This window comes from Narcine bancroftii, chromosome 5 (assembly GCF_036971445.1).
Source record: "Narcine bancroftii isolate sNarBan1 chromosome 5, sNarBan1.hap1, whole genome shotgun sequence".
In the NCBI taxonomy this organism is placed as follows: Eukaryota; Metazoa; Chordata; class Chondrichthyes; order Torpediniformes; family Narcinidae; genus Narcine; species Narcine bancroftii.
The window spans coordinates 44,929,743-44,952,071 of NC_091473.1; the positions used below are offsets into that span (position 1 = coordinate 44,929,743).

General features: G+C 44.7%; 1 protein-coding gene and 1 long non-coding RNA gene across 11 annotated transcripts in view; both read left to right on the plus strand.

Annotated features, from left to right (window-relative positions):
* Nucleotides 1-22,329, plus strand: part of sema3h (sema domain, immunoglobulin domain (Ig), short basic domain, secreted, (semaphorin) 3H) — a 329,841-nt gene that overhangs the window by 147,738 nt on the left and 159,774 nt on the right. For all 10 annotated transcript variants that reach the window (XM_069937305.1, XM_069937308.1, XM_069937306.1 and 7 more), the window contains 2 exons: nt 13,557-13,676; nt 16,257-16,402. In XM_069937305.1, the coding sequence (XP_069793406.1) occupies nt 13,557-13,676; nt 16,257-16,402 (266 nt within the window). The remainder of the gene's footprint in view (nt 1-13,556; nt 13,677-16,256; nt 16,403-22,329) is intronic.
* LOC138763338 (uncharacterized) lies at nt 6,808-8,047 on the plus strand. Its single transcript, XR_011357496.1, has 2 exons — nt 6,808-7,181; nt 7,888-8,047. It is a non-coding gene; the product is annotated as an uncharacterized lncRNA (long non-coding RNA).

Below are 22,329 nucleotides of genomic sequence, written 5' to 3' on the forward strand. Positions count from 1 at the left end.
TGCTTCCTTTATGGACTCCATTTCATTCTCTGAGTTTCACCAGCTCCATCAGATGATGATGAGACTTTTCACACCAGTCCATTTTGAGATGGCTTCCTTTACTCTTAAGCATGGACACCCTCTCCTGTAGCTGAACTGTGTCTGGTCCACTTCCTACACTTTTGCTTTCACCCCTTATCCCATCAGCCAGTTCAAGGACAGCATTCCTCTGGGCTTCACCTTCTACAGGTCCAACTACCATGTTCAATGGATCCGTGCTCTTTGATTTCCACCACCTTCAGCAAGGCACCACTGCCAGACACTTCCTGTACTCTCCCCTCCTTTCAGTATTCCAAAGAGGCCATTCCCTCCAGGACTTAAACAGGAAAGCCTGCAGATACTAGGGTTGTAGTGGAATACACTGAAGTGCTATAGAAACTCAGCAGGTCATGCAGCATCTATAGGAAGTAAAGGGTAACCAATGTTTGGGCTCAGGCCCAAAATGTTAGTTATCCTTTACTACTCTCTGGAAACGTGTGACCTGCTGAGTTTCTCCAGCAGTTTTGTGCATTGCATTCCTCCATGACTCCCTGGTTCAATCTTCTGCATCTCCACCACAGAAGTGCTTCCACATCTCCAAGATCCAATCCCCTTCTCACTGCACCTTCCCATCTAGTTGCAGGATATGCCACACCTTTTCTTCTCACTTTCCCACCTCTCAGGGATCCCAACATCCTTTGCAGGTGAACTGGCAATCCTCCAGTTCAGTTTATTTCATTTTATAATCCCCATTTTTTTTCAGGAAGCAAACCTTTTGAAAACATTTAGTCCAGTGTAGTCTTCCTGGCAAACCAAACATAGATTGATGACATGAGCGATGCCTGAAGTAAACTTGCGGGACAGAATCTCATCTTCCCTGTCACACTGCATCACTTCAAATTTAATTCTTAACAAGTTCAGGAAACCAGCTTTTCCTGTTTGCATTGAAACTGCCCAGTTCTGTAAAAGCACCTTCAATCTGCAATGTGAACACAACTTTTCTCTCTCCACTGATTCTAGCCGATCAGTTTTGTATTCCGGTTCTTATTTCGGATCGCCAGCATCTGCAGTGTTTTGCTTTGAGATAAACATCTAGTTTGGGAATTAAGCAGGTGGTGGGTGATATTTTGCATTCGAGGGTAGTCAGTGGGTGACAGAAAAGGAGGAAAAATTAGTCTCAGTCTGCTTCTCCTTCGTTACACTCCACAGACTCAGCTGTTTCCCATGGATCTCCAATTCTAGTGCCCTGTCACAAGGCCTCGTTATTTATTGTGAGGTCTGGTGAGGGAGGATTGACTGTTGCTGCCTTAGGAAACCAAATGAGGTATCGGCAGCTGTCCCACCAGCTGTCATTAATGGACTTGCTGGGTTGCAACGTAATGCTCCGCAATGTGCTGTACACTTGTCCTGAGAGTGACAATAGGAGAGCATTGGTGTACAAGAGTCATCAAATTCTGGAGACTTTGATCTGACTTGCTTATGCATCACAGAACCTGAGAATTGTGAAGCTCACCATGAACAGTGGATTATTGTAGAAATCCCACATAAAAGTACATTGACACATTAGGTCAGGATTGGAGAAACAGTTAATGTCCAAGCAATCTGGTTGAAATGTAAGACCATTGGAAATTGCCACCAAAATGAATGTGTTTAGCTTCTGCTTAAAACAGAAAAAAAATCTGAGCATTTTGCAATTATCATACAAAATTTTACCAAGCCACATTAGGCAAATGAACTAAAGCAGGTTTTAAGCAGCATGTTAAAGGAGGAGTATAGTGGTGGAAGAACAGAAGGGTTTGGAGAGAAATGCAGAGTGGTGAAAACTCATGAGACATTTTTTGGAGAATTTCAGGTTGTCAAAGGAAATGGTTGTGTAATTGATCTCCTCCAGGATTTTACAAGCTAGTGAGAATAGCATGCCCAGAAACTTTCTGGACTTTTGATGAGACGAGAAGTTATCCACACGACATGATATTGTGATGCTGTTGGGGTGATGTCATAATGGACTAGCTTCATTCAAATCAGTGGAACACATTGTGGTTACTGGAGTGAGAAGAGCTTGAACCATTACCAGGCATGTCCTATTACTAATGCTAGGCTATGGGCAGGACAGCTGGGTTTGTGAATGCGTGGGTGCAGTTGCCCAATCATGACGCCCCTGGAGTACTGTGGCTGGAGAATGTAGAAGAAAGTTGTTGTTATCTTCCTGCATCACCCTTTCGCACAGCGTCCATTGTCTGAGTTGAAGTAGGCTGAGAGCAGAAAGTTGAAACTAGCTGAAGAGAGTTGACATCATTGCTGACCCCCAAAGTCTAGCCTGTTTCCTGGTGAACCTCTGCACCCTTACAACTTCACTGAGCTGGTTTTACCCTTGGGGTGTGGAAGACATAACCGGCTTGGACTTGTACAGTGAACTTTTCTGTGATCTCATCTCAGCTGTTCTGATGGCTCTGTACAATGAAGATTTTGCTTCCTGACATTTTTGTGTGTATTTTATGGATTTTGGACTGCGAAAATCACCTTAAAGTATTCCTATCACATAGTGTTCTTTAGATATAATCTATTGTTTGTTATTTCCTGACATATTTTATGTCCTCTAGTGTACTTCCCACAAAGCAAGCGGTTTTGGTCAGTCAAAGCATTCCTGGGCATGCACTCAGTCCGGGTACTACGCAAATGTTGTCTAAGGCCTGGGCTTGCTTGGAAGGCATTTAAGGATGTTGTTGAGAATTTTCTTGGCAACTATAAAGCACCATTCAGCTGATTGACAAGCATACAAAACCATGAAATGCGTCATGCTATTGAATATTCATGTTCTGCATTCACACTTGGACTTCTTCCCTGCTGATCTTGGTGCAGTCAGTGACAAACATGGTGAACGGTTTCACCAGGACCTTGTGTGGTAGAAAATGGTATTGCAGGCACGTTCCCCACTGAGCTGGGCGGGTTGGCCTGCCTGCGGAACCGGTGGCCCTAAGACCTCTAATACAGGCCAAGGGCCCTAATCTCCTCCCCCATACCTGCCCTTGGACTTGAGCCAGTAGCATGCTGAGGCATGCTTGGATCTTTATATCAATAAAACCTTTGGCCCTTACTTAGTGTCTGTGAGTGGTCATTGATCGTGCTACATATTGTGAAAAGCGGTATCAGGGGAAGTGGAATCTGTGCTGGTGACTATTGTTGACACTGTCATGAGAGGCATCAGGCTCTGAGTATTAACGAAAATCAGTAACAAAACAATTTTTAGGTCAGTTGAACTAATGCAATGTGTCAGCATCATTTTGCGATTAAATGTGCTAAATTCAATAAAAGTTAATTGAAAATTTCTGCAGCTTCCTACGGAAATCTGAAATTATCTTAGTGTTCAGCTTGAAGCTTCGTATCATAATCCCCATTTTTTTTCAGGAAGCAAACCTTTTGAAAACAATTAGTCCAGTGTAGTCTTCTCATTTATCTTAGTCTCAAAATGACTCCAGCAACACAAGACTTGAATGCTTAAAGCAGTTAAAGCTCATTAAGCCATAAACTCACAGCTCCAAGGACCTGTGTGTGGAGGCCCTTTCAGTGCATTCGGTCTGGATTGAACCTGGTTCACCAGAGCTGTGAGGCAGCTGCTCTATGAGCTGTCCCACTCTGCCACCTTGCTGTCCCACCATGCTGTCCCACTGTGCCACCCTACTGTCCCACTGTGACACCCTGCCGTCCCATCGAGCCACCCTGCCGTCCCATCGTGCCTCCCTGCTGTCCCACCGTGCCACCCTGCTGTCCCACCGTGCCACCCTGCTGTCCCACCATGCCACCCTGCTGTCCCACCATGCCACCATGCTACCCTGATCTCCCACCATGCCACCCTGTTGTCCCTGCTGTCCCACTGTGCCACCCTGCTGTCCTATCCATACCACCTTGCAGTGCCACTGATCCACCCTGATGTCCCACTGTGCCAGCCTGCAGTCCCACCATGCCACCCTGCTGTCCCTCCTTGCTATCCTGCTGTCCCACTCTGTCATCCTGATGCCCCACTTTGCCATCCTGCCATGCTGCCTGCTGTCCAACTGTGTCACCATGTTGCCCCATGCCACCTTGTCTTATGTGTGGAGTATGCATGATCACTCTGTGATTGAGTGGGTTTCTCCAGGTTGCTACGGATTTCTACCACATCCCAGTTCTCTGTTGGTTGGTTGGTTAATTGATCACTGTTAATTATTCCCTGGTATGTAGGCAAATAGTAGAATCTGGAAGGCATTGATGGGGGTATGGAGAAAATAAAAGAATGGAACTAATGAAGGATTAGAATGAATGGAGGGATGAGGGTGGACTGAGGCTCTGTGGGCGAAGGGCCCTTTTCAGAACTGTGTGCTTCCAGAGACTGAATTTTTTTCTGAAAAATTGGTCAGTGTCAAGTGTTCTGAAGCTGGGATACTTACCTGTGTTTGATGAATCTGTCAGCTAATCGAGGGCATGGGTATAGGCTACTCCATTACTGGAAACTGCCAACATGGTGTTATACAAAGTACTTTGGATTGGACAAGGAGATATGAGAAAAGGAGGAGGAATTCATTGAGTCCCACAGCACAGTAACAGGCATTTCTGCCTGCCATGCCCATGTCCCCCATTGTACCCTTCCACACAAATCCCACTTGCCACATGATGTCCATGGTCTTCAACTTGATTCAGTGCTGTTAGCCATGATGGAGACACACAGGAGGCTGCAATCACCAGAATCTGGAGCAACGCACAATATGCTGGAGAGACCCAGCGGGTAGATCAGCATTAGTTGGAGATAAAAGAACTATTGATGTTGCAGGGACTGAACCTTTCATCAGGACTTGCAGACTGCTCGACCCACTGGGTTCTTCCAGCAGATTAAATGCTATTATCCATGGATGCTTGGCACAAACCAATTTGCTGCTGCATTTATAAAATTGATAATGATAACTATATTCTTCCTGAATATCAACAGGCCTTTTCCAATAACTTGATGCTTGATGTCTTATTCCAGTAAGCCAGACTAACAAAACAGGGGAGTATCAGGATTTGACCTCTTGCATCCTTTGGTGGTCTCACCAGCAATTCAGTGAGTTGGAGGAGCCAGCTGCATACTCACTTCCCATTTCTTCTGCACAGCATCTCCTTCCTTCTCAGGCAGACCATGTTGTTGAGGGTGGTGTGTTTTCACCTCATTTTGAGAAGTGGAAGATTTTGAGATGTGATGGCCATTGTCAACCAGCTACCCTTGAGTGAGGTCTTGGTCCAAGATCAAGACAAGGCTCTGCTGCACAAACTCAGAGCAGGCGCGCGGTGCGCGCACACACACACACACAGACACACACAGACACACACACAGACACACACAGACACACACACACACACACACACACACACACACACACACACACACACACACACACACACACACACACACACACTAGACATGGATGTAACTGCAAACACTTCTGTCAATGCTCTGTCCCTCAACCTCTTGCCCTCGTTCACTGCCTGAGTCCTCTCTTTCAGGTCCCCCCCACTCCCACACTCAGCTACCAATCACAGCACAGTAGGAGCGAATAGATCGATTCAACAGCACAAACCTTCATTAGGTGCCCTTCTGTGCCTGCTTCAAGCTTTTATTTCACTTGTGTTGCAATTTGGCTTTGTTGAAGAATGATTGTGTGTTTGTGCAGAACCTTTCAAGACCTCACCTCATCCACATCCCATAGACCTTCAGAACCAATGCAACTGTAAAATTTGAAACAACCAATTCACAGTAGGTGATCGTCGCTTGTTAAATCTGTTTTAATGGGATATATGTTTCCCAGAATACCAAAGAAAACTCATCTGTACATCTTTGAAATTGTGTTGGGACATCCACCAGCAAAGGCAGATGACGACACCACTTATTATATTGCTCATAAAGCAGGATTTTCCCCGAGCTCAATGAGCCAGTGTGCCTAAAGTAAACCAAAATTACTGTGCACAATATGTACTCAATAAATGATTCAGCTCTCTTGCAAAGCACTCACCCCTGGGAAATTGTCAATTTTTCTTCACTGAGAACGATGATGCAGATTTCCTTTGGCATTATGCCAGGTGGCCTGTTGATGCTCTGGAGGGAGTTTTCATGAGTAGTGCAGCAGGCTTAACTGCTGCATCCTTTGGAAACTAATCAGAAGCAGAAGTTCCCTGCACTCAGACAGGCTTCGGCATGCCATAGGAAACTTGGGAATGTTAAATGAGGCAATTATCTCTCTGCTTGATTCAGTCATTGGCAAGTTTCTTCCAAATCTTCTGATTTTCAACATTTTATATATAAACAAATTCCAGTTGTTAATGTGATACAGAATACAATACAATTTATGATGCCTTACAGCCTAGAAACAGGTTCTTTGATTCACTGAGTCTTCACTGGGCTTTAATCAGATGTTTTTACACAAATCCTCCCTCGACCCATTTTATTCTCCCCACATTCACAGTAATTACATCAGCACCACCTAGATTCCACCACTTATCTGCACATGAGGGGCAATTTACAATTGGCATCTGTGTGATGTAGGAGCAAACTAGAGCACCTGAGGGAAACCCATAAGCCTATGGGAACAGTGACAGCATATTCAGTCTGGATTGAACCTGGTTCACCAGAGCTGTGAGGCAGCTGCTCTATGAGCTGTCCCACTGTGCCACCTTGCTGTCCCACCATACTGTCCCACTGTGCCAACCTGCTGTCCCACTGTGACACCCTGCCGTCCCATTGTGCCACCCTGCTGTCCCATTGTGCCTCCCTGCTGTCCCACTGTGCCACCCTGCTGTCCCACCATGCCACCATGCTACCCTGCTCTCCCACCATGCCACCCTGTTGTCCCTGCTGTCCCACTGTGCCACCCTGATGTCCCACTGTGCCAGCCTGCAGTCCCACCATGCCACCCTGCTGTTCCTCCTTGCTATCCTGCTGTCCCACTCTGTCATCCTGATGCCCCACTTTGCCATCTTTCCATGCCACCTGCTGTCCAACTGTGTCACCATGTTGCCCAATCCCACCTTGTCTTATCGTGCCATCCAAGAGTTCAATAGAATATCAAATCCCAACTTGAAAATAGAGCCTTACAATGTAACAAGTACGTGGTCCACCTACAGGAGAAACATTATTTAATGGGCTGTCTGATGTCCTTGTAAGTTCATAATTTCAACCCACATCTTCCAGTTAGTTTGATTGAAACATGCTTTTCAACGTGCTATGTCTCAGAAAGAAATGATCGGTTTGTGGCTGTCTCTCCCGCTCAAAGTCTGTCATTAAGGTCTGGGAGTTTTCTATTTTGTCATGCTACTGCTTTTGATATTGGCAGGTTGAAATCAGCCTGTGAATTATCGCCACCACTTTCAAAAGGAACTGTCATGCACTGCAAAACAACACGCCACGATATTTGGGAATGATTTTTTACTCTAAGTTAGTGGTTAGCAGAGGAAGCCGGAAATCACCCACCTTTCCAGATATGAAATGATGATCAAAACATAGGGAATAGAAGCAGGAATAGAACAAATGGCCATTTCTGTTCATTCTGACATTCAATAAGATCAGACTCAAATCCATTTTCTTATGTAATCATCATATAGTAAGTGTACGCACGTGTGTGTGTGTTCAAGAATTATGCATACCATGTGAAATGAGTTTTGCTACACTGGTGTATCAGCCATTATTGTTAGTTGAGTGTCTCTCGTCTTCAATGAAAGATATTTATTTAGAAGTTATGTTACTTCTAACTCAACATTAATATAGAGAAGCGATTATTGTGCTGGATTGTGGATTGTTAACAAGCTTGTTTTCTTGCTATCAAATTTCCGATCTTATTTTATAAATTACTTGTCTATTATTATCAGCAATGTTTTCCATTGCCGTGGATGGACCACTTGAGGCCTGTGGACCACAGCATGAGAAATGCTGTGACAACTTCCATTCACATCTCTGCAAATGAAGCTGTTACATTATAAGGGCATTCTTGTCTGTGGAGTATGGACAAATAAATTAGAGCAAAGCTTAGTTGCAAATCTTTCCTGTTCATTATGACTTACTGAAATTATAATGGCTGTTATGTGGTGGTTCCAGCTGTGGGGTGGGCAAGGTTAACCCTGTTGCAGAATCATTTTCCTGATCTAAAGAATTTTGGAAGAGCACAGCCTATGTGATCATTTTATTTCAAAGATATAGGCCATCAGGGGTAAAGGATTTACAAGCCAATTTCCCACCTGGAGCAGAACATGTGGGAAGCAACTGAATGCTCCTTGACATAAAATATGCTATAGGAGTAGGTTTGTGGTATTATGAAGGGATCTGGCAAGGCCACATTTTGAGGTAGTGATGTCTCAGTTGATTTATGGAAGCTCTTTTTCCCTTCAAAGAGGAGGAAATAATTTACCTTTTTCAGCCTCTCCTGGGACTAATCTTCAACTGATGTGGTTCAATTGCAATGTCTTCCCCGATTAAATTAAATTAAAATTGCAGTTGAAGATTATTGAAATCTGATGTGAGGATATAAATTATGAGTCCCAGCTTTGGGCAGATATTCCATGCTGAGGGGTGAGGCAGAAAATGTGAAATGTTTGATGGGGACAAATAATTGCATGAATACTTTGCAATTTTATCTCACAGGGTGTGTGTGTGTGTGTGTGTGTGTGTGTGTGTGTGTGTGTGTGTGTGTGTGTGTGTGTGTGTGTGTGTGTGTGTGTGTGTGTGTGTGTGTGTGTGTGTGTGTGTGTGTGTGTGTGCGCGCGCGCTTTCTGTATCCTGCCACATACCCCATACATATCTAGGACACAATCTTATTAAATTCAGCTTTCACTGCGGTTCATGCTAAGCTCCAGCAATTGCATCTGTTTCCATTTGTTTCGGGGATGAAAGAGTCTCTGGCATACATGCATACTCTGAAGGCTGCACACAGTGTTTGAAATCTAAACCATTTGAGCCATCTACTGTTGACAGGTCTGAGACAAGATCTAAAAGAGAGCATGCACATTAAGGTTGATGAATAGAACATTATCCTGTTTGGACAGCCAGGATGACCTGGGTGCCCAGTGCATATCTGAAACTTTAATAAATCAGTGCATGCACAGTCATTCAGGAGCAGGCTATAGTTTACTGATATGTGAAATAAATCCAATCGACTGCAAGTTGCTCCCTGATACTTGAACCCACCCAGTTTAAATATATACATATATATATATTTATGTCTATATCCATATTATATATACAGGTATACATATGTATATACATACATACATACATACAGGTCAAGGACCCCTTATCCAAAATGCTTGGGACCAGATTTTTTTTTGTTTTTTGGGGTTTTTTTTCAGATTTTGGAACAATGGAACTAAGCAGAACAGTAGCATCAGCAGAAAACCTGTATCAGAGGTTAAAAGCAACATCAAACAACGGCAGGCTTTTTGAGCACTGACATGATGCCACAAGTGGAAAATTTACATGAAATAATGTTTAGTACTTACCAAAAACAAACGATCTCTGCTTACAAAAGAAGGCCACCTCCCCCTGCTGCCACCAGTCTATGACACTTCCCCACCACCGCCACTGGACCCCAACATCTTCCCACCGCTGCTGATCCCTGATGCCTCCCCACTGCCGCCGGCATTCCCAACACCTCCCCACTGCCGCTGCCAATCCCCGACACCTCCCCACCGCTGCCGCAATCCCAATACCTCCCCACTGCCGCTGCCAGTCCCCACTCCTGCCCTGGAGCTCAGGGCAATTTCTTCAATGTTGACGGCACTGCACCTAATATTGAGAATGGAGTTGCCACCACCAACTCTGGCTGCAGCTGATTCTGAAGATTTGATCCAGCTCCATTTGCATCTTCCCTTAGTTTACACACCACAAAATCTTTCAAGTGAAGAAACACTTTTTACAAACCATTCTTTAAAGTTAGATTTCTGTCCTGAACCAGCACAGTTGCGACTCTATTAATAATTATATTTTTCTAAGGTCTGCTTACCCTGACTGATGCTGCCTTCATTGTGCACTAAAAACTCAATCATTTCATCCCTTGGACCTCTTGATGCCAACATATTGATGGAGATCTAATTTTGCAGGCAACTAAGTCATGGCTACCTGCAAACCTACACAGAGAAGCTAGCTGAGATTCCATCAGCCTCATTGAATTAAAAATTATTATTCATTCAAGTCCCACTGCAAATATTGAGCATGGGTGTGTGTCAACCAGTGTCTTGATTTACAAAGTCTCATGCTTGTTTTCAAATCACTTCATGTTCTATTCTCTCCTCGTCTCTGTGATCACCTCTCGCCCCTGCAATCTTGGCCTCTTGTGCATACCTCACCACTTCCATATTCCCATCCCCCTTCAAGCCTAAATGTCATAGGCTCGTGCTCTGGAATTCATCATCTCTCTTTCTTCCTTTGAGCCACTCTTTAAGCTCCAGGTCCATTGACAGGACTTGAATTAGTTTGGTTTGGGGAGAAACATTTTTCTTTGATTACCTTCCAAAATGGCTTGGAATATTTAAAAAAAACAGCAATTGATTGAGGCTGATCAATGCTGAAAATTTATTTTAAAATGGTATGGAAAGAGAACATTTGGCTCAGCAACCCCTCCTTTCCGAGTTCTTTATTTTTCTGTATCGTTACAACTTATTCTGTCTCACACTTGCCCATCAGTTCCTATTTTCTATGCATTATCGTTCCCAAAAAATAATTTGCAATGGGTAATTATTCTGCCAGCGCATCCTTCAGATGTGAGAGGAAACCAGAACACAGGTCTGGAGAAAACTCGTATCATAAGGTGCCAGGTGAGGTTAGGATCACAACCATGTCCCTGGAGCAATGGGGCAGCAGCACTACCTGACGCATCACTGATCGTACATGCAAGAAGGGAACATTCAAGGACAGTCATTTCCCTTATCTGGAGATGTTAGGTTTTTATAAGATTTCATTGTCTCACTAACTCTTCTTTGGGCTGCTGGAGACTTATGCCATGCTTCGGACTGCTGGAGACTGGCTTGAACGAGCTGGAGGGGTACCAGATATCGGAACTAGGATGCGAGGAGGTGCCAACGGTGATTAAGGGTTCCTGACCATTTCGATGTTCGGATCTGGAACCAATGGTTTGGACTGGAATCTGAGTGGCTGTGGGGGTTGCGGAAGTGCTGGAGGTGAATCCTTGGACACTCAGAGACGCTGGGAGAACTCCTTTTTGCTTCTCTCTCTCTCTAACTTTAAATCTGACCGTAAGAGGCTCTTAGGCAATTCCTGCCAGTGGCGAATCTGTCTTGTAACAGGCAAAAAGAAAATTCATTAATATGATACTGTTTTATTGCTATGATAATAAATTAAATCTTGAATCTTGTTAAAGTACATCCAAAATTTTCAACTTGCTTTGTCTTTTAGTTTCCTCTGGACTTCAACCTGAGCAGCTATATGATTAAAATGAAGCCTATTGCTACAGTTAGATTCCCCTCCTTTCTTGAAGACACAATTATGGCATCTCTAGGGTCTCTTGGATCTCTCGCCAGCTATAGGAGATAGGCTGTAAGTCCATGTCCGAATTTCGTCTTCACCAAGTTCTGGAACTTCAACAGGCATACTGTCTACCCCAGAGGCCATGTTTACCCCATGTTTACCCCATACTGTCTACCCCAGAAGCCATGTTTACCCCATACTGTCTACCCCAGAGGCCATGTTTACCCCATGTTTACCCCATACTGTCTACCCCAGAAGCCATGTTTACCCCATACTGTCTACCCCAGAGGCCATGTTTACCTCATGTTTACCCCATACTGTCTACCCCAGAAGCCATGTTTACCCCATGTTTACCCCATACTGTCTACCCCAGAAGCCATGTTTACCCCATGTTTACCCCATACTGTCTACCCCAGAAGCCATGTTTACCCCATACTGTCTACCCCAAAGGCCATGTTTACCCCATACTATCTACCCCAGAGCCCATGTTTACCTCATGTTTACCCCATACTGTCTACCCCAGAAGCCATGTTTACCCCATACTGTCTACCCCAGAGGCCATGTTTACCTCATGTTTACCCCATACTGTCTATCCCAGAGGCCATGTTTACCTCATGTTTACCCCATACTGTCTACCCCAGAGGCCATGTATATCAGAAGGCTTGTTGCTTGTTAGTTTCTTGAAAATGTGAGGTGGCATAGAGAGTGGACCAGATGGTATGGTGTAGAAAGGTATCAAGGACACTCCCAGCAACCAACCTGACTTGAGGACAGACACAGTCTGCTGGAGGAGCTCAGCGTCGGCAGCATCAGTGGAAGATAAAGAATGGATCCCGTTATGTTTCTGGGAGTCCACGTATTGGAGGATGTCTCCTAGAGGCAGCACTTCAAGGCAACAGTGAAGAAAGTGCATCAATACCTCTACTTTTTAAGAAGTCTGAGGAAATTTGGCATGTCGTCAAAAGTACCATCCAACTTCTACAGGTGTACTGTGGAAGGTATACTGACTGGTTGCATCATTGCTTGATTTGGTAATTCAAATGTCCAGGAATGGATAAGCCCACAGAAGATAGTAAACCTAACCAAGTCCATCACAGACTCAAACCTCCAATCCTCTGGAGACATCTATGTGAGGTACTACTTCAAGAAGCCAGCCAACATCATAAATGGCCACCATTACCATAGACACCACTTCTTCCTAATGCTGCCTACAGGAAGCCTGAAGTCCAACACCTCTAGTTTTAAGAACAGATTCTTTCCAACAGCTATCAGGCTCTTGAGCTTCCCCTTATAACAATAATCATAAACTACACCGGCACCACAAAAAGATCTACCTGCTTGATTGAAACACTACTCTTTTTTCCTTGCACTATAGTAATTGTAAATATTTCAAATCTTGTATTATATTATCTCTTTCCAGCTGGAAATTTAATGTATGTTATTAGAGTAGCTTGGCTGCAGCAAGTAAGAATTCTGCACATTACCAAGATTGGAAATGTAGAGAGAACACTGAAGGCCGTCTCTGGCAAGAATAAATGCACTGAAAGTATTATTGTTAATGATCTGCTTAACTGTACCCCAGGCTACTTATTACTCATGTACAGAAGTTGTTGGAAACATTCAAAATATCAGTTAACCTCTGTGCAAGAGAAGCAGAGGGAATGTTTCCAGATCAAACACCCTTTCTTTGCTGAATCTTTTCAGCATTTGCTCTTTCAGATTTTGAGCACATTCAGTTTTGATTTTTTATTGCCTACAAACCATTGTATTTATTGGTGGAAATTCACACCACTTCAATGAATGTGTGCTTGATGGATTGGGCAGCTCAAAATCAAACAAAGAGAAGCTGGAGGGACTCAACAGGTCAGGCAGCATCCATGGAGAGAAATGGTTGCTCAACATTTCAAAATTCCAATGTGGTTATTTGACCTCTTGTCTGATTGGTGCGCTGTAGCAAATTGATAATCTAAACTTCCAATCCCATCTTTTTGTTTCACCAAGCTGTTTCTGCAAAGTACCTTTTTTTAATAATCGAATCATTGCATCTTGGCTGTGGTTGCAGATGGAGAGCTGTATGCCGGCATTTCCTCCGATTTCATGAGTCGGGACGTGGCCTTCTTCCGCAGCCTAGGGCTTCGTCGTGTAATCCGCACCGAGCAGTACGACTCAACGTGGCTCCAAGGTGAGGTATAATTCAAGCAACCATCCTTCCTCAGAGTGAAAGCTCTCCCACATGAGTTGGATGATATTGCTTGTTATGTGTGTGCAGTGATCTCAAGATGAATGAGCATCAACCTGAAAGTTTGATCTGTGGAAACTGGAAGCGGGAGAAAGGCAGAGTCCTTTACCTAGATATACCACAGTGAATATAGAAACAGTGCAGCAAGTTATCTAAGATTAAACCATGAGATAGAACAGTGAAGAAGGTTATCTGATATTACAGCAGGATCAGGAGGAACTGAGAAAGTGAGACAGGGAATGGGAGATAGAATTTAACTCAGTCAAACTTGACATGATGCACTTTGGTCAGTTAAACCAGGTTAGGACGCGTATGGCAGGCCTCTGGGGTGTTACATATTACATATTTCCCTGAACTGCCGACACAGCTAGACGGTAGAGAAAAAGGCTTTTGGTGCACTTGCCTTCATCGGTTTGGACAGCTGCACTGGACATTGGTGTAAGCACGCTCGGAGTGCAATATGCAATTTTGGTCACATAGCTAAAAAAAATTATATAATTCAGCTGAAAAAGGTGCAGAAAAGATTCACAAAAATATTTCTAGTGCTGGAGAGTTTGGGGTATGAGGAAAGGCTGGATAGGCTAGGACTTTACTTCTTTGAGTGTAAGAGCCTAAGACTGTAACTGAATCTTATAACATCATGAGGGGCATAGATAAGGTAAGTAGTCTTTTTTCCAGGGTAGCTGAGGACATAGATTGAAGGTGAGAGGAGAAACATGTAAAAGGGAGCCCAGGGGAGCATTTTCACATGAAGAGTGGTGGGTAAATGGAATGAGCTGCCAGAAGGAACGATAGAGGCAGGTACAATTGTGATATTTAAAAGACATTTAAACACATGCAGGGCTCAGAGCAGCCATTCCTAATGGAGGCCATATGGCCCCTTTGGGGGACACTGACTAAAATCATACAATATTTTAAATGCTTTTTTTATGTAGTCAGGAAGAGAGAAGTGCAGAAGAAACCAACTAAACTTGACTGCTTCACAGGGAAGGGGCCCCATAAACTTTGAGCAGAGTCCTTAATGGGCCATAGCCAAAGGAAAAGGTTGAGAATGGCTGGTCTAGAAGCAAATGGGCTGAACATGAGCAAATGGGATCATGTCTGGCATGGACAAATTGGGCCAAAGAGTCCATTTTCATGCCATAAATCTCTGTGACTCGAAAAGGAACAGGTAAGTAAATGAGAAGGATGACGGGTGTAGAACAGGTCATTGGGATTGTAGTAAAAACACAGAAATGCTGGAGCAACTCAGCAGGTCTCACAGCATCCATAGGTGGTAAAGATATAATACCAACATTTTGATTCTGAGCCTGTCTTCAAGGTATGAGAAAAAGCAGGCAGTGCCTAAATAAAAGAAATGGCAGGGGGAGGAGTACAGACCACAGACAAAAGGTGATAATTAGATATTGAGAACAGGCCAAGAGAAAAGAAAGGTGAGAATTGATAGTGGGTTGGGAGTTGGTTCTGGGGAAAAGGAGACAGAGGGAAGAGAGAAGCAGACTGCTACAGGAAAGGAGACATGGGGCTGGCTAGCAGAAACCGGAGAAGTCAATGTTAATGCCATCCAGTTGGAGGGTGCCTAGTCCACGCTGCTGAAGATCCAGCTGCGCTGGGTGGGTCACGTCTCCAGAATGGAGGACCATCGCCTTCCCAAGATCGTGTTATATGGCGAGCTCTCCACTGGCCACCGTGACAGAGGTGCACCAAAGAAAAGGTACAAGGACTGCCTAAAGAAGTCTCTTGGTGCCTGCCACATTGACCACCGCCAGTGGGCTGATATCGCCTCAAACCATGCATCTTGGCGCCTCACAGTTCGGCGGGCAGCAACCTCCTTTGAAGAAGACCGCAGAGCACACCTCACTGACAAAAGGCAAAGGAGGAAAAACCCAACACCCAACCCCAACCCACCAATTTTCCCCTGCAACCGCTGCAACCGTGTCTGCCTGTCCCGCATCGGACTTGTCAGCCACAAACGAGCCTGCAGCTGACGTGGACATTTACCCCCTCCATAAATCTTCGTCCACGAAGCCAAGCCAAAGAAAAAAAAAGACAGAATACAAGTGTTGTTCCTCTAATTTGCGGTGGTCTCAGTCTGGCAGGGCATGAGACCATGGACAGAGATGTGAGCAAAGGAATAGGGCAAGAAATTGAAATTGGGACTGCATAGCTGACTCTTGCACCATGGATTGAAGAGTGTCCTTCTCTCATATCTTTCCAGGATTCTACAGCTTGCACTTGAGTGATCGGTGTAGATACTTTACTATTTCAGTGATAATTCCTGTTTGCTCGAGTTCAGGTCAATCATCTCAGATTAAGAATGCAACTGCTTCTTCTGCTCAGATTCTGAAATTTGGTTCTATTGGTTGTTTTTCTTTAAACTTTAGTTAAGAAACCATGGTTATGCAGAACTCTGTAGAAGGCAGAATGGTGTGGATTCAGCTGGGACTTTGTTACAAAATGGTAATGGAACTACTAATGCTGCACATGTCACTGTTATGGTGAATATGCATTGTTTCTCTTCAGACCCCAAGTTTGTAAAGGTCTATGGCATCTCAGAGAGCAACAACGAGGAGGACGACAAAGTGTACTTATTTTTCACTGAGCGTGCTCAGGAAGTGGACAGCAGCAACGGGAAGGTGGTCTATTCGAGAGTGGCTCGAGTTTGCAAGGTATGGAGAACAACTGGGAAAGGTCATGAGTCAAACTGTGCAGGGAAACATGACAGGTTTTTTTTAAATGACAAATCACACTTTACAATGAGTTCTACTGTCTCTGAGCCTGGGGGGAATGTTGAAGGCCTCAAGCATATAGACAAGCACAAAATCATTGAAGGGACTATTTTAAATAAATACATTGATCAGAATAGATATGGTGGGTTGAAGGGCTGTGTTTCTGTGCTGTGATCTATCAGAAATGATCAGTTCAATCTCATATCTACAATGAGTTGAGACAACAAAATACTACAAATTCACAAAATCAAAAATAAAACCAAAAAATAGTGGATATTATTAGCTCTGTGGAAATGGAGGCCAATGCCATTCTATCAGTAATGACCTCATCTTTGACATTAAAATCCCCTTTTTCTTTCCTCTTTAGGCCTTTTCAGGTGGCCTGAACACCGCCTTGTAAAGCCACATAATCTCCTCCCTTGTGGCTAAAGACATACTCACCTGAATGTGGCATTTGAAGCGCCTCCAAGGTGCCGATGCCAATGTTCCTACGGGGGGGATAATCAGCAGAATGCTGTGCTCTGCCGATGCACCTGAATGTGCAGCCACTATAAGTTGGTTCCATCAGCCGGCAACCAAACTCCCTGACAGCCCCCGCCCCGCTACCTGACAGCCCCCAGCCCCACTACCTGACAGCACCCCCCTGCCCTGCTACCTGACAGCCCCCAGCCCCACTGGGGAGAGGAGGTCAGCGGAGTCCATCAGGGCAGGGGCAGCCGGCGGGGAATGTAGGGGCAGGGGCAGCCGACGGGGAACGCAGGAGCAGGGGCGGCTGGTGGGGAACACAGAGCAGGGGTGGCCAGCGGGGAACGTAGGGGTGGGGTGGTCATCAGGGGACACTGTTGGCAAAGGATGTCTGGGGGCGTCCGGTGTCGGCTGTCACAGCCCGACTGTCCACTCCTGCACCGGGTCCGCTGTCTGCAGTTCAAAATGCAACATGGCAATGGTGGTCTTCCCTACCCATAATCCATCAGCTGGAATTGACAGGTGGTGCTGCGGCACCAGTCGCCCCACCTCCATCAGATCCGGAGGCACGACGAGGTGCTTCTGGATATGAATAGGCCCTTTCAGGTGGACCAGGCAACGGTGCAGGCAGTATTTTAGGGCTGCCATCTGAATGGTGAATCTGCAAGTTAAGGTCCGCCCCCGCCACAGTCCTCAAGGCGGAGGGTCCACCTGAAAGGGCCTTTTGTTGCCAGCTGATCTGATGAGTATTTCCATCATTTTTTTGCTTTTACTCTGTCAATGTGTTGCAGTTCAGCAACCCAAACATTTCCCTGGACACAACTGATTGTTCTAAATGCCCTCTTCACACTTAAAAAATCACTGGGAGCTGAAATTTACCTTTGACCAATGTGAGTTTACTTTGCTTTTGCAAACAACCAGTGGCCTTTTCTATTTGCCCCACTGTTGTGTATTTTCCCTTTGAAAATAACCTCACTCGAGAGAAGCTGTAAGCATCTTTATTAATGCTCAGATGGCACCAAAATGAACCTCTCCATATAATGTAACTCTGTGTACATAACACTCTTCCCCCTCAAAAAACTTTTTTTGCTTACTGGTAAATAAGTATAAAGTTAAATTTAACTTTGCTAACACTACAGAGAATTTAAGCATTATTTAAGCATAATCAATAATAACTATAGATCCTTTGCTATCTAACTTAAAATGCATTAACTGGAAACATACAAAGTCTTTAAGTTACAGCCCATAGTCTTTGCAATGTACTGGAGGATGTCTTTCACTCTTGGATCTTCTTGGAGGTATGCTGAAGAAGTTTAATTGCCAAAGAATCATCCTTGTCACCTCCATACTCTATAGATCCCTCTCGTCTGTTTGGTGAATTGCGAATGGTTATCTCCATCTTGTTTTCTTGAAACTCTCCTTCCTCCAGTGGCTCTTGCTTAGATTCCATTTCATCCAAGTTTTCCAAATGTTTCACATCAACCTTCCCCTTCAGCTCTTTTTTTCATTTCTTTTCCTGAAAAATATCTTCAAAAGTTTTTACTTTCCAGTTATCCTTTTCGGTCCTTTTTTGGACCACACTGAGCTTTCTCTTCTGGAATGTTCTCTCTCTTTTTCCTTATCGTTATCCTTCCCTCTCATGTGTTTTCCCATCTATTTGCTCATTTCCTTAAAGATTTTAAAGTTCATCTCATCTGCCGTAAGTGCCCTGAAGACGTTACATTCTTTGAGTTTCTTCATTACAGTCTTTATTTCCCATGATTAATTTCTGAAGACTTCAGCTGAGTGGCTTTGATGCCTTCATTTTTCATCAGAAATCTTCAACCAGTCCCACAGGTTAATTATTTGACTTCTCAGCTCTGAGCAACTTGCTTCAATCTGAGTCCTTTCATCTCAAGCTGTTGAAGTAATGTTTGAGGACTATGGTATTTTCATTGTACAGACAGAATAGATCCTCATCCTCACACACAATATCTCTCTCAAAGTCAGGCAGTTGATCGAGTTGATCCATGCACAAAATGATGTTTTTCCTTCCTTTCTACAAACTTTCTACAAACCTTTTTCGTTCCTTTTCTTCATTAAGTGAAGCAATGTGCTGATGAAATGCATCTAGCTCAGTGGTTTTCAACCTTTCGCTTTCCACTCACATACCACTTTAAATATTCCCCATGCCATAGGTGCTCTGTGATTAGTAAGGGATTGCTTAAGATGGTACGTGGGTGGAAAGAAAAAGTTTGAAAACAACTGTTTTAATCGAACCTAATTGGCTCGTTATGTGCACGGTTTCATAACTCCAAAGGAAATGGGCCAATGACAATTTTTGTCAAGCAAAATATTTCAGTAACAATTGGGTCTAGAACAGTGATTCTCAACCTTTCCTTCCCACCCACATGCCACCTGAAGCAATCCCTTACTAATCACAGAGCTCCAATGGGATAGGGATTACTTAAAGTGGTAGGCGAGTGGAAAGAAAAGGGTTGAGAACCACTGAACACTGGGGACACCATCATAATCACAATATACAATATATCACAAAGCTCTTCATCTTCCTCCTTTAGGCACTTTAATTAATTTTGTCATCCTTTCTTTCTTCTCTTTCAAAAGGACCTCCAAACATATCCTCAAATCTTTTTCCATCTGCAGCATTGTGCAATCTTCTCTGGCAGACATGCATCCAAACCGAATTCCTGACACACCGCATGGAGCTCTTTGTGACACACAGCAATACTCTTTGTTTTTTTAGCCGCTGCCTTAAAATTTTCTTCCTCTGCAGTCATCATATTCAAAAGGCCCTTAATATGCATTTTAGCAACTTCTCTTCTTTGCAGTTTTTGCTCTCCTGAAATTCCAATCTTTTCCCAGATATTACGAAGATGGGAAAGTGCTGCATTGAGACAGGTGATTGACTTGCTGATTAGAGCATCACTTTTCCGCACCATCCTCGGGCTGGATCCAGCTGTCTGGCCTACCCCCAGCGTATGGGCCCTGGCAGTTTGGCCCCTCGCTGGGCATCCTGCCTGGCTGTCACTGCCATCCCTGTCCCAGGCTATTTTTCCCCTCTCACGATATCTGGCCCCTGGACTGTCCTGGCCCAAGCTGTTTGACCCCTAACTCAGCATCTGGCCCCCCGCTGCCCCAGCCCCAGGCTGCCTCAGGCCTTCACTCGGCATCTGGCTCCCTTCCTCTCTCACTTTCTCCCTTTCTCTCCTTGCCTCTCTCAATTTCGCTCTTCCTTTCTCACTTTCACTTTACTGTTTCTCTCTCACTCTCTTTTTCTCTCTCAATTTCTCTTTCTCTCTCCCTTACTCACTTACTCTCTCTCTCACTTTTTCTCTCTCTCCTTTTCTCACTTTTCTATTGTCTTCCTCTTGAGTTCCTTCCTTTTTTGTCCCTGCTGCTGAGCACATGCTTTCATCTTGTGGCAGCTGTATGTCATTCCTGTTGTCATTCTTTATACACCAGATTTTCACCTCTGACGTCCTACTTACTCGAAATCCTGGAGATCCCGTCGTCCAGAGTGTGATTTTTTTTTATCCTCAACACCACTTTGTCATGCATTTTTTCTTTGAAAATAACCTCACTCGAGAGAAGCTGTAAGCATCTTTATTTGTGCTAAGATGGTGCCAAACTGTACTTCCCCTTACAATGACATTCCACATATATTACATCATGCACACATGCGCGTTCCCATAACACACACCATTTGGGATCTTATCAGCTTATAATATTAGGCCCTTTCATGCAAAGTAAAGGCCCAACTGTAAAGGCAAAGGTTCTCTGCCCTTATGTCATGAGACTTACCTTCTTGAATGCTCCAAGGCGCTGACTGCAATCCCTCTCGGGGAAGGATAATCAGCAGAGCGCTGTGTTCTGCTGCCTTACGTCAATGTACATCTGCTGCAAGTGGCTGGTTAGGGGAGAGCTGATTACGCCGTCAGCCTGTGACTCATCTCCCCACTCACCCCTCTCCCTCCATGACCCCCTCAAGGCAGGGGCGGTCAGCAAGTGTCGTCAGGAGGTGTCAGGGCAGGGGTGGTCATTTGGAGCCGTAATGTCTGGGGTGACCAGTGGGAGCCCTCAGGGGAGGGGTGGCTGGCAGGAGCCGTCAGACACCGGGTCCATCAGAACAAGGGCGGTCGATGGGAGCTGTCAGGACAAGGGTAACCGGCGGGGGCTGTGGCAGCCTTACCGGGCTGCTTTGGCCTTCAGGGCCACTCTCTGCGGCTCAAAACATGGCAGAGCCATGGCCGTCTTCCCTACCCATAATCCCCCACACATCTGAAACTGTTCTGGGAAACACAGAATGGTTCCAACTCTATGGGGGAATTATGGATAGGGAAGACGGCCATTGGTCTGCTGCATATTGCCCTGCCTCCATCGGCTCTGGAGGGCGCTACGAGGTTCTGTTCAACATGTTCAGATGGAGGCCTGGCATAAAAGGGCCTTTTATCACCCAGTTGGTTTGCTTGATATCCTTTTTATGTTAGTTGAAATCAGATTTTCAGATTTGTAACTTTCTATTTCCAATCATGCATGGACTTCGTGTAACATCCATATGCTCTCTGTTATAATTATTTTACTTATCTTTCACAAATAACTCCTCCTGCAGTCTCTCCTTTCTTTGATTTCACTGGCCCTCTAAGGTTTGATTCTTCAGAGCAGAGAGAGGAAAATGGATTCAGACACCATATCTGAGAACTGACCAGTACTTCAACTGGAAACTAACTTCAGTCAGGTGTAATATAATTCAGCTGTCAGGCATTGACAAAGCTGAAGCCTTCAGAAGAAGCAAAGAAATCAGTATGCTGAAAGATTTTTGTTCTCGAAGAGGCGACGCTACTGGAGCTGCTGTAATGGTAGTACTACCACTAGTGCTGACCCAGGAGAGTGGCAAGTAGAGACATAGTGCTGCTCTGTTGGTTTCTACTGCCTGGTCGTGTTTCAATGGGTCCATACGGGCTGTTGCATCTTGCAACCACATGGAGGTCTGTGCCTAAGATACCATCTTTTGTGCTGGGCAGTGTACTATGAGGGGTTACAGACTCCATGAGAGCAGCAGTACCAGAAACTAGGAGTACCGTCCCTGATGAGAAGGAGAAGCTTGGGAAACGACCCAATAGGAAGGTGACCACGACAGGAGACCAATGAGGGGCTCAGCGCCTCAAGGCCCCATACCGGCGGAGGGAGGGCTGATGATGATTTGCAATCAAAGGACTCACAGCAGGCTGCAGAAGACTGGCTCATGGAAACCAGATATCAGAATTGATTGAGAGGTTGCTGAGGGCAAGAAGGGCTATTGAAGAGCCCTGGTCACTGAAATCTTCCTGATCACATCAGAGGTTGTGAATCTGGAGCTCGGGTTAATCGTGGATTGAGCAGGAGTCAGTGAGGCTCCAGATTCT